At 46.5% G+C, this 12,753-nt stretch overlaps 1 protein-coding gene across 1 annotated transcript; it reads left to right on the top strand.

Annotated features, from left to right (window-relative positions):
* Positions 1-26: 26 nt before the first annotated feature.
* Positions 27-9,901, top strand: LOC135371022 (ubiquilin-1-like). The gene is made up of 13 exons (XM_064604993.1): positions 27-169; positions 1,359-1,461; positions 2,475-2,536; positions 2,603-2,638; positions 2,719-2,841; positions 3,210-3,335; positions 3,827-3,955; positions 5,046-5,169; positions 5,232-5,551; positions 7,463-7,730; positions 8,803-8,972; positions 9,088-9,169; positions 9,258-9,901. The coding sequence occupies exons 1-13, from the start codon at positions 68-70 to the stop codon at positions 9,317-9,319; spliced, it is 1,707 nt and encodes a 568-aa protein (XP_064461063.1). The 5' UTR covers positions 27-67; the 3' UTR covers positions 9,320-9,901.
* The last annotated feature ends 2,852 nt before the right edge of the window (positions 9,902-12,753 follow it).

Here is a 12,753-nt window from a genome sequence, read left to right on the forward strand (position 1 = left end):
AGCGGCTTCACAAGAACTGCAGACACCGGAAGTCGAATTCCTTGACTCGCCGCGAGTCGCGACTGTCATGATGGCTGATGAAGAGCCCCAGAAGAAAATTAAATTGGTGGTGAAAACAGCGAAGGAAAAGAAGACTGTGACAACGAATGCTTCGTCAACGATCAAAGAGGTTAGCAAACCAGCAACCACCTACCCCCAAGTTATCTGAGGCATTGGCAGAGGCTCGATATGCAAGTTTTGCTTGCGTCTACGTCATAGTAGGATAAGTGCAGATAGGCTTAGGAGATCGTCTCGTCGACATGAGTGTTTGAAATAAAATAAGGCAAACGTATGCAGTGCCCCTTTGTAAGGCTTCGATGGTTATATCCTGGCGTATAAATGTGTTCATCCGTGCATAAGTAGAGCGAACGTAATGTTATATAGCTATCCGATTAAAAGCCGTTGTCACGTTCCTACACGGAAAACGTGTTTCCAATTGCCGGGCGTCTGTAAAACTTACATATTGGTGTTAATAATAGGTTCTATACGAATAAACCGCAGATCGAAGATACCTCTTCATGCTTAGCTGAGTGTTCAGCTTGTTAGATGGGGACGCACAACTTTTGTTCCGATTAGAAACTGAAGGAACTGCGTTATGGGTGGCGTTGCTTCGATTGCCGAAATAACGCAGGAAAACGAAAACTCGCATTTCCATTCTGTCGGATAAGAGGCGTTCGAATGTGAACGACACCGTTCTCTAAATATTGTAAAGGTGCTGTTCACTACTGTTGCAATATCTTGCAACTACAAGTGTTTCTATTCATTCTCACACAAAATATGTCACCTTCCAATGCGTTGCTCCAGAAAAGATGCTGTTTTCCCCCACTCATTAGATATCATATGAGCATTTTGTGTAGTAATTTAACTTTTGTATTAACAAGTTCTAGTAGATTGGGAGGTGTTCACCATAACTGCTCCGAGACCATGAGATAAGCCACTCGCCCCATCCCTTTGAAGTGACGTAAATCACGTTGCTCATCTTTCATTTGACAGCTTTCTTTGTAGCGTAGGTTTTAGGTCGAGTGCCTCCGATCTACCAACTCCTCATCACGACAGAGGAAGTGTCCTCAACAGCACACTACCTGCATTCTTATTTCCTCCTTCCCTATTACTCAGTTCCTTCATCTCTTCCTCCTACCACATCTTTTGTACATCTCGCTGTTATGAATGGAAGTGATCTATCGAGACGAAGTTATAGTTGAGATGCTTGTTCCAGAACTTCCGTGCAGTCATCAAGCACGTCTGTGTTGGCATATACTGTTTTGCGGTAAAAATTGAATATCAATTGAAAATGAATGAATATCGTTACTTTTTTTCAGTTGAAAGAGGAAGTAGCCAAGGAGTTTGCTGTTCCCGTGGAACAGCTGTGCCTCATTTTTGCAGGCAAGATCTTGAAGGATCACGAGAACCTCTCCGCACACAGTAAGTTTGTTCACCTCAAAGTTCGAGGTTCCTAAAATGGAGGCAACCTTGGGAGTCAGAGAACTGTGTTATCTCCCAAGGCTCCCTTTGCTTCAAGTCCATAAGGTTCGGCTCCTTATGTATGTAGTTGGAATTATAAGGTCGAGAGTTGTGTGAGGTTAATATAGTTGACTTTGGTATTTTGATGGTCTTCATTTTATGCAAGGTCTTTCGAAGCAGGCAGTCACACATGAGGGGAGCAAAATTGAAGACAAGAAATCGTCTTCGCACCTCATTTTTGAAACAAATCTCATTCGTTTGTATTGCATCGAGCTGCACACAGAAAAATAAATGTCGTTCGCAAATGACATCACTGTCGATAACCAAGACAGCAGGGCTGAACATATGAAGCTGTACACAAGTATATGCGCTATATGTTTATTTCTTTTTGTCGAAGCTAGCAAAACATTGGATTATTTCGCAGAAGCGTTTCACAAATAAGTTTTGGGACGATGCTCAGTTGGCTAATTACCACAAGCCAAGACAAGTAAGAAGCCTATTTGCTATGTGTCTGTCGCACGGACGTGGGAGTCGACTGGGAACGGGGGTAGTTCTCTGAAAAAATGTGTTAAGCATTCCTTCCTTCACGTCAAAAGTTATTCAGTTTGTGATCAAATATTAGGGTACAACGTTTCATTAATGTTTAATTTTTTTGAATGGTTAATTGATGTTTTTGCTACCTCTCTACCGATGAGGGTATGCAGTCAATGCGAGAGCAAAAAAGCAACACAACACAAGCCTGACAATGCCTAGTTGCATACCTAAATTGAATAATGGCAGTCGGTACATTGAAGATGGGGCAGCTAGCACGGTGTAATTAGTAGCGTGGGTGAATGGCAATCAGAGAGTGTGAGTTTGAATTCCACTGCTTGTGCTTTTTCTTCAACCGCCATTATTCATTTCCGTTAATGTAAGTTGACTGTTGCTTTGAGGAGTTGGGAAGCACTTACATTTTTGCTTTGTCTTTCTTCTAGACATTACTGATGGACTCACAGTGCATCTGGTTGTACGCTCTTCATCATCTAGCTCAAACAGGGTTTGTAATAAAGCCTCCGCTAGCAAGTGTCATTTGTGCGAGTAACCCTTTCTGCCCCGTTTCTAGGAAAGTAGCGGCACTGCACCTCAGGCGCCCAACCAGGTACTGTATCTCGATCTCAAGCTCAGTCTGAAAGCAGACTTTTTCATGCTAATGTGGCGTGTTTGTTTGACTCGTTCTAGGCTGGAAACCCATCGGGCATACCTCCCAACCCTTTCGCCGGTGGCCTTCCCGGGCTGTCGGGACTTGGTTTTACAGCTGGAAATGAGACATTCGCTGAGATGCAGCAACGCATGCAGCAGGAGGTAAGGCTTGGATTGATTGAACATTGTGTGTGTCAGATGTGCTGATGGTGTTTGAGCTCGTTTGTCGACTTTGATCGGATTTCATGTAACTACTGCAGTTTGCCAGTATGACAAGATCTGAGGTAGAGAAATAGGGTAGCCTCACTAATACTTAATAAATGGTCTGTTTTATGAGGGATGTGTATCAAAACGTAGCACGAGGGAATGTGTCAGGATGTGTCTGAATGTTGTGTGTCAGGGAATTCGCTCGAAATAGTCGGGGAAAACCTGGAACAGTCAGGGAATTTGAAGGCTGCAGTTTGGTAGACACTGTTCAATTGTTTTCCTGGGTTCTATTGAACGTAATATCTGTGATGTTCTCTTTGCAGCTCATGAGCAACCCAGACTTGCTGCGGCAGCTGATGGACAACCCCTTTGTTCAGTCTTTGATGTCGAACCCAGACTACATGCACCAGATCATTGTGGCAAATCCACAAATGCAGCAGATAATGGAGGTGTGTATCTTAGAGCCTAATTTTGCTTGGTGCGCTGATATTACTCCACCATTGCTTTGCTCATTCGCTCTGGGTCTCGCTATGTTCTTGTTGCATGCGTGTTGTGTTCACATTAACGCCTCCGGCACTCATGCACATGTGTTGCTACACGTTCACATTCACACACTGTTCATATTAACGGCTCTGGCACTTATGCACATGTGTTGCGACGTGTTGCTACACGTGTGCAGACACGAATCTGGGTGAAGGGGGTCATCACATGCAGAATATTGCCCGTAGAACAAAAGTAACCTGAATATGAAGTCCTCAAACTTCTTGCTCCTATAAATATTTCAAATGGTGATGCAGTGTTTGCCAGACGATACTGTATTTCTAAGAGTGCTTACAATCCAGTCTTAGCGTTGTGCGTTTACAAAGTACCAAACATTTGAGGGCTCGCCCGAGATGCTTGAATTGAACGCTCTTGTACCGATGATATTCCTTCTGTCCAGAGGAATCCTGAGCTTAGCCACATGCTGAACAACCCAGACCTGCTAAGACAAACAATGGAAATGATGAGGAATCCAGCCATGCTCCAGGAGCTGATGAGAACTCAAGATCGTGCTCTCAGCAATCTAGAGGTGAGGTCTACGACAGTGTGTCTCTGTACGTCAGAGTGGGCGCACAGAAGAAAGGTCATGTGACTGGTCAAACAGGAGGGCAGTTTAAAAGTTGAAAGCACTTTTCGGACGAAAAAATTAGCCAAGTAGATTGTCGGCTGACGCCGATGGTAGTGGTATCGTTTTCGCAGGTGGCTTTCCGGATGCGACAGTGCCTTTAAAGTGCCACTCTGGACTCTTAGTTATTTAGACTTTAGTAGGTTTTAGTACTTTAGTTCATTTAGTCCATGAAAAGTAGGTGTCTCAAGGATTCCATACGCGAAATTTCAATCCTGTTTACGAACGCTGTGCATTTCTGTCAAATTTTTGAAGATCTGCTGAGCCTCCACAAGTTTTGATGATGCGACGAGCGAGTGACGTAATCATAAGCCCACAAACTGCAATGATGTCATGTTCTGGAGAGGGCACTCGTCTCCTAGCAACGGCGCCGGCGTCCGGGGAGAGTCACGTGGTGGTGAAGTCGCGTGAGGCTTATCGAAAGAGGGCAAAATGGGAGAGATGTCTTCTCCCTCCTTTGTGTTTTCTCCAAGGTTGGAGCGGTCAGATGATATGCCATGTGGGGCTCCACTAGCGGAGTGCCAACAGTGAGCCCCCCCCGGAAGACGCGACGGGCAACAGCGTGGCTAGATGAGAACCGGGCGCTCCGTCGGAGCCTAGCATGACGTCACGGTTCTCAAAAGTAAAAATTAACTTTCTCCAGCTTTCGCGTGAGGTAGAGCCAAAATATTTGTAGAGTGAGACGAGAAGATTTCAGTAACGTAACTTTGGTAGGCTTCTGAAGACACAAGATTTCTGTTTGTTCCATATGTATTTTTCCTAACAGTTGTTTCACACACTTTATTTAACCCTGGGTGGCCCCTTGTTTAGCTCTGCTACCGGGCCCCCGTTACTGTCACTCTACCTTGTATTTAGCAATAAAGGATTTGATTTGATTTGATTTGATTTAGTCCGTAGTGGCACTTTAACGCGGCTAGTGAGACTGTGCCACATCCTGTGCACTGCCACGTGCCATGCAAGTACGCGCGGTAATTAGTGTTACGCCTGTTTGCAGAGCATACCTGGTGGCTACAACGCCCTTAGGCGGATGTACACAGAGCTCCAGGAACCCATGATGAGTGCTGCCCAAGACCAGTTTGGTGGAAACCCTTTTGCCTCGCTTCTAAGCGGGAATACTGGTGTGTACACCGGAAACTTGGAATTGCTTCCTGATCGTCGGTAACCCCGTGGTCCTTTACAGCGGCCCAGCAGTCGACCAATGCTCCCACAAACAGAGGAACAGAGAACAGGGACCCCCTTCCAAACCCTTGGGCCCCAACCTCGGGGACGGGCAGCGAAGGGGGGACTGACCCACCACCTTCCACGGGAACGGTTCCGCCACCTCAGGTTCCGCCGGCGTTGGGTGGTCTCGGTCGGGCCGGCATGTTTGGCACCCCAGGCATGCAGAGTGTCATGCAGCAGTTAGCGAACGACCCAGCTCTTGTGCAGAACATGATGAGTGCTCCCTACGTCCAGTCCATGCTCCAGTCCATGGCAAGCAACCCTGACATGGCTAATCAGGTGAGTTGATATTACATTGCGGTATTTCATAGTGAATCTGGTGGTGGTTTGTAGCACCACCACCACCGCGTACCTACATTTGAAGGTATCGTGCACAGAGCAGTCGTCTTTATGGTTAAACCTGGTAAACTCCCCGGTTTGCATCGTCATCTCTTGGGGGTTAAAACCTTAAAAAAAAAACGAAGTGAAACTTGCTAATGTGCCTTTTGTGTTGTGCGTAGTCATCAAAAGTCCGGTACGCCTAAAGTCATTGTCAGTGTCATCTTGCTGACTCTCTTAGACTTCATCACCCCAGCTAGCCCTGTTACTGTGTGATGTGCCCCCTGTACGCGTGGTTGCAGTGTGTTTAGGGCAGCGGCGTGGTGTAGGTTCCCAGCGTTCTGGATGAAACGAGTGTCGCACCCCCAAGCACGCTTTCGGTTGCTTCACTTTGAGAATATGCAGTGTTGTCTCAACGCGCACAGTCTACTGCCGAAGCACACAGGATGCAACTTCACACCGGCGTGGTATATCGATAGAGCCTGAAGTTTTCGGGAAATATTTTTTTCTAAATTCGGGAGGTAAAAATTGGGGGAATAAAAATGTGCTCTAAATTCATGTGAATTCGGGTCGAAAAACTTCCAATACGTTAAATTTGGGGAGAAATCGGGCTCTATTACTCCAACGAACTGCACTGGTTTGGTACAAACGGTGATGTAATTTGTGTTTCCTGCTATACACGCTAGTGTGCATTGCTACAGACGTTTCAGTGAGGGCAATTGGCTGGGTAAAAATTGGGTTTCACCCTAAAGAGGCAGCCTTTAATTCGGGGTGCAAATTTGGGGAAGAATCGGGTTAAAGGAGTACAGAGGGCCATCCAAAAAAATTTCAGATTAAGACATCTGATGAAAGTGTGTGTGTCATTATACCGAATAGCGCGAAAGGTTTTGGTGTGTGCAATTTGTTTCGCAGAAAAAAACTCACATAAACATAGCTCCGCGCCTTCACCCTTAACTCACCACTCCAGATATAACGAGGATGAGGAGGTATGATGGCACGTCACCGATGACGGCATAAGGAGACTCGTTCTGGTTTGCCGATCAGTGGGGGTCAGCGCATTGTTCCTTTGCCAGTAAACCTGTTTTGCCAGTTTTCCCGGAGAATTGGGGATACAAGGAGCGCCCGAAGCATTACTGAGCAAGGAGAAAGGCTTTATCAGAACCCCGAACAGCCGAGTAGCAGACGACAGCGGAGTAGCAGACAACATTTTTCTAGGCCAATCAGCGAGCGTTCTCCTTATAGCGTCAGCGCGAGGTCCCAGGGAGCTCACAGGCTGGTACTGCTCTTCACCACCGTTGCGCACGGTCGCTTTTTGCGGCATATTTTAAATTCAGTTTCTGCGATAATTATGACTCTGTGGTGTAAATTACTTCGCATGGTGCATCTTACTGGCAAACTTAACAGTTTTATAAGAAGAAAACTGGGTGTTAAAAATGACTTCTGTGCTACTTTAAACCCTAAAGCTTCAGGCTCTATATATCGAACGTCGCTTCAGTCGCCCCGTCTTTGAGGCACCCTGAGGATCGCTCCAACAGTGCAGAGTGTAAAAAAATTGAGATTTTTTAAAGTGATAAAGCAGTTTCACTGTTTTTATTTAGAACTTTTTTCTCTCTGTCGACAATTTGCGAAAGAAAAAAAAAAACTTGCGCCCGGGGTGACCCCCCCCCCCCACACACACACACACACACGCAACGGCACTGCTTTGGGGTACGTGTTGTCTGAACTGCGTGATATTATCCACCCTTACTTTTCCGTACTTTTATTTCAATTATCTCAGCTACTTTATCTGTGGCACAGATTTTCAAGATGTAACTGCTTACACTTCCTGAGTGTTACTACACATCCACAATTGTGAGCATCGTGACTTTGCAGATAATGTCTGCAAACCCGCTGCTTGCTGGCAATCCCGGCCTGCAGGACCAGATGCGGCAGATGATGCCCCAGTTTATGCAGCAGCTGCAGAACCCCGAAGTGCGCAGCCTCATTACCAACCCACAAGCTCTTCAGGCCATGATGCAGATTCAGCAAGGGATGGTGCAACTTCAAAGGGTTGCCCCAGGGTTGCTCGGAGCGACAGGAACGCTGCCAGGCACTATCCCACCGGCGCCATCTACAGGAATAGGCACTGGAGGAACGACAGGTTAGCTGGCGTGTCCCCTATATCAGTGGTTCCCATAGTGTGGTCCGCGGACCCCCCGGGGGTCCCCGATGGTGTTCGTGGGGGTCCGCGACGATCGAAGACGGGTCAGTGCTGGCGAGTGCTGGTCACGTCATCTCTGAAGGGGACGATATTGATATATGACGATATATGATACTTAGAGCCTGAAGTTTTCGGCAAATATTTTTTTCTAAATTCAGGGGGTAAAAATCGGGTAAATAAATGCGTGCACCAAATTCATGCGAATTCGGGTGAAAAAACTTCCATTACGCTAAAATCGGGGAGAAATCAGGCTCAGTTATTCAAACTAACTGAAGCGGTTTGGTACAAACGGTGATGTAACTGAATTTTTCCGCCAAACAGGCAAGTTGGTGCATTCCTACAGACATCCAAGAGAGGGCAATTTGCCTGGTGAAAATTTGGTTTCACCCTAAAGAGGCAACCTTCAATTCGGGGTGCAAATTCGTGAAAGAATCGGGTAAAACCCTAAAACTTCAGGCTCTAATGATGCTAAAGAAGGCAGAAATATACTACCTTCTCATCTCCTGCATGGTGATGCCTTGTTTGTTTGTTTGTTTTCCTTTTCATTCTTCACATCCCTTATTTACGTCAACATAAATCGTACTTAACGGGGGTCCTCGAATGGATTCAGTGGTTTTGGGGGTTCGACACGACGAGAAGTTTGGGAAGTGGTGCTCTATATTACTGCTACAGGAACTTCTTTTCCAATAGACCTCTACCCGAGAAACGTCATCATGACGTTGGTAGACAGACTGAAACCGAAACAAATCGGAAGGGGAGGGCTGGGTTCCACGAATGGGCGCTTGTTCGCTGCCTCCTATTAAAAGAAAAGTAGGATCGAAGGTCGCATCTCTTTCAGGGACCATCGTAATCCCCTCAAGACCGTGTCTTTCGGGCGCGACCTTGTTCGCCCCTAGCTTTGAGCGTAGTTCAACTCTACCAAATTGGTGGCGCTGTCGAACACTATGATGTCATTTGTTTACAAACAGGGAGAGGCCTATTGTTCTTGTGAAACTGGTGTAATGGTTTGCAGGGACCACTGCTACCGCAACTCCTGGACAAGGGACGACTGCAGCGCAGAACACGGCGACCACAGACACCACAACTGGAACAAGACCAAACACAGCAGACGCTAGTGACCCATTCAGCCAATTAATGGCACGCATGATTAGTTCGATGGCAGCACAACAGGCTGGTGCTAATGTGAGTTCCACAAATGTCAGTAGACCACAAGTTCTTCGGGGTTCCCGTTTTCTCCTGAATTTGGCGATGTTTGCTAGCGAATCTTGAAACTGTTTTTTTTTAATAATTGTTTCAGCAACCACCGGAAGAGCGGTATAGATCGCAGTTGGAACAATTGGTGTCTATGGGTTTTGTTAACAGAGAAGCCAACATTCAAGGTAGTCTTTTATGTTTTTTGGTTGTAAACTTTTCTCACAGTGCTCAATTCCGAACATTCACCTTTTTATCCCCAATCGCTCTTTTCAGCCTTGATAGCAACATTTGGTGATGTCAACGCCGCAGTGGAGAGGCTGCTGCAGTCGCAGTGATAGGACGTGGGTTTCCGAGACACCTTGCACAGACTGAGTGGGATTTTATGTGCAGTTTGTATACATATATAAATACTGTTATCACAATGTGGCCAGTGTGCGTAGCTGAGATGTGCACCTCTCATCTTGAGGACGCCTGCAGGAAGAGGGTTGGCACACAATTCACCAAATAACGAAAGCTGTTTTTTGCCTGCAGGATTTTGACGGAATCTCTGGCAGATGAACTTGTGTTCTAATCTTCTTGCGGTATTTTTCCACGTACATCTAGCTGATTGTAGGAGCGTGTCTGTTCCCCCCTTCCCTCTCATTTGGAGCATGTGTGTCATTTTTGAGTGTGGATGGTTCGTGCGAAGAATTAACTCTCTGTGGACATGCCTTATTAGTGGAAAAGTTGCATCTGGCGTGAATTGTAGTGGTCGTGATTGGTGCTACCTTGTTTCAGACTTGAAAGAATTGATTTTTTTCGGCAAGTTTAGACGCGTGCTATACTATTCACAAAGGTAGGGACTAAGGGAAAGTATTAACTGGTCGTTCTCTATACAGAAAGTGTTTTGTTTTGCAAATAAAGCATCAGACTGATGATTTCACTTTATCACCTTCAGCATAGACACAGTCTCACTTGTCAGTGCAGCGTCTTTCTTCACGACAGGGTAGTTATTCCAACAAGACCTGTTGGTACCCATCTAGAGACTTTGTCCCCAGTGGTGTACTGCAAGTACTCTATTTTTTGGTGTATAACGAGCGCGTAATACAGTAAAAAAGTGCTCTGAAGAGGTCCTGTGCATGTAATACAGTCAAACTCCTTTACAACGAAGCTCAGGGGACAGCAAAAAAAGTTCGCAGTAAAGGTATTTTCGTTAAAAAGGATGTCCATTATTGGACCTATAGGCTCCAGCGGGACCGCAAAAAAAATTCGCTGTAGTGGTATTTTCGTTAAAAAGATGTTCGCTATAAAGGAGTTTGACTGTACATAGAAATATTTTCCTACAGACTACTATTTTCCTTTTCTGGTCGGTGTCGTACAAATTCTAGCCTCTTCCAGGGTGTGCTGCGAGTTTCTCACAAATCTCTTAGGGACAGTTGATAAAACCGGCGAAAGGGCGCTGGACTTCATACAAATTAATTATGCTGCTGAAGGATGCTATTGAGCAGTCAATAATCCTGAATTGGTTTCAGAATGCTGGTGTGATTGAGAAGGGACGTGAAACTAAATATGTTTCAAATAAAGCGTATCTATATACAGTATACACTGCCTTTTTTTATTATGCATAGTGGTGGCAGTACAGAAGCTTGTAGAAACATTGTGGTGTGTGTTATACATTGAACTTTTTTCAAAGTAGGCCCCTTTTTAAGGGATGCGCGTTATACACCGGAAAATACGGTATTTGAAGTCTGTGCCAGCCACGATTGAGGGGCCGTGGCTCAGTATTCGCGGAAACATGCCCGGAGCCAGTTGCGGTATGCTGATGGCGGTTGCTGGGGAGTCTTTGATTGGTGTCGATTTTGTGCAAGTAAGCGCTATTTCGGCAACAATCTCTGCACAAATGCGGGTTACACAGGTAGTTTTTCTACGTTAACACTGCCTTCAGTTTGAGGGAAAACACAGGACGAGAACAACACACGACAGCCTTGCGAACCGGCAAAGAAGCCTGAATACGCTGCTCTATTTACTCCGGTTTGCTCTCTCTCGCTCACAGTCTATTAAAGTGCTTTAATTGTTCATGATTGTGTCGTGTGTTTGTCTCTTCTTGTGTTTTCCCTCAAACTCAAGGCAATGTTAATACGAAGCCAACACAGCTAGCCTGCTCGCTCCTGTTATGTTCATATAAGTTTTGCGTTTTTGGCTTCGGCATAGTGTGCACTGTGCAACAAATGACATTCGCTTTTGCGCAAGAACGAATATCTTTGACCCGTAGCGCGCGCGCGAGGTTTCTTCACCATATTCACCAGACACCCTCCCTCTCCTCCAGAGAGCACGTAAGTGAGAGGGGGATGCACGAGACCTTACTCCGTCATGTGTAGTGTCCGCCGCCAGTAACGCCATGCCGTGGCCGCAGCCGCAGCGGACGAATTTTCATCTCTACAGGAGCCGTCGCGATTGCTGGCTGCCGTGATGCTGCGTGACATGAACCTGATGACGTCACGCCTGGAGATCTGGCCGGCTCTCCGAGGTTACGCAACACCGCTGGTAGCTGCTTTTTAAGGGCGTTTTTTTTTTGGTGCAAATTTAATTTCGCAATGACGAGGCGTCATGCAGCAATAACTTCCCCAAGAAGCACAGCACAGCGTCTTGGGGGCCCCATATTGGTCGGATGTTTGCAATGCTGGTCTAATCTGGCATGCATATTTCCAGCTAATATATGGCCGAGATGGTGCGCTGCTTGGGCAGTTAGTCTATGTCGGTCTAGAATAGTTAGTCTATCTGCCTTAAATATGCATCCGTCCTCTATCCAACTTCGTCGGCGTTGTTCCTTCGCTTTCCGACCAGCGTACACCTGCCCTCAAACTTAAACGCAACGCGCGATAGCGTGCCCTGGGCCGTGTTCCTCGCCATTTCGCAGCTCCGAAAGTTCGTTTGTGTTTCCCCATCACCGCAGCAACGTGGTACGTTTCGCGAGGCGAGCACTAAAGAGCCGTTCCCTGTTACGCCGTGCGCCTATGATCGTCTCTCGGGCCACTTCCATACATGAAAGATCGTAATTGCTGAACAAAAACAGTACGAGAAAGGAAGCTGCTAAATTAAAGAGCAGCAACGTGATGTCCTCCACTTCAAAGGAATAAGACCTATAGCAGACGACGCGCCGCTCCGTGACACAGGTGTTGGCTTCGTCTGCGTCACGGAGCGGCGTCGTCTGCTACAGACCATTGGCTTGTGTTTGTTAGAACTGTTATCGTGAACACCTTCTGAGCAACTAAAAACCCACCACTGCTAGCTCTCTGTTCATACCAAACTTGTACACAACCTGAGTAAGCTATATGTCGTGATATATCCTGATAAATGCCGACTTGAATACGAGCGTGAGCCTGTGTTAGATCTACCATGCCGTATTTTCGTGGAGCTTTAAAAATCGCGAAAAAAAAAAAAAAAACGCGCTGTCGTGGAGCTCGACGGTTGGCGAAAGCACTGTTGGTGACTGAGATTGAGCCACCTAAAGCAATTGTCTTTTTCTTTCTTTCTTTCTTTGACTTGTATACGATGGCCATTGGACAACCTGAAGCATAGCGCTGACGAGGGCGGAGCCAACGCGAACTTGCGAAGCTAAGAAATTGGCGAGGAACGCGTCCCTGGGATGAGCGTGCGCAAAGCTTGCATGGATGGTGTTTACCGTATTTTAGGTGTGGTAACCGCCCAACCGAGCATGCGTCTCAGCTCAGTCTCGGACGCTGTCTCAAATTCGGAGGCTGACGCTCCGCGGCACGCTGGCGCCCGCGCA

This window comes from Ornithodoros turicata, chromosome 10 (assembly GCF_037126465.1).
Source record: "Ornithodoros turicata isolate Travis chromosome 10, ASM3712646v1, whole genome shotgun sequence".
Classification (NCBI taxonomy): Eukaryota; Metazoa; Arthropoda; class Arachnida; order Ixodida; family Argasidae; genus Ornithodoros; species Ornithodoros turicata.

Excerpts from the sequence above, each read along its gene's own strand:
- LOC135371022 (XM_064604993.1), top strand. The coding sequence starts at position 68 with ATGATGGCTGATGAAGAGCCCCAGAAGAAAATTAAATTGGTGGTGAAA. Across the intron at positions 170-1,358 it reads CTTCGTCAACGATCAAAGAG|TTGAAAGAGGAAGTAGCCAA; the intron begins GTTAGCAAACCA and ends ACTTTTTTTCAG. Across the intron at positions 2,639-2,718 it reads CACCTCAGGCGCCCAACCAG|GCTGGAAACCCATCGGGCAT; the intron begins GTACTGTATCTC and ends GACTCGTTCTAG.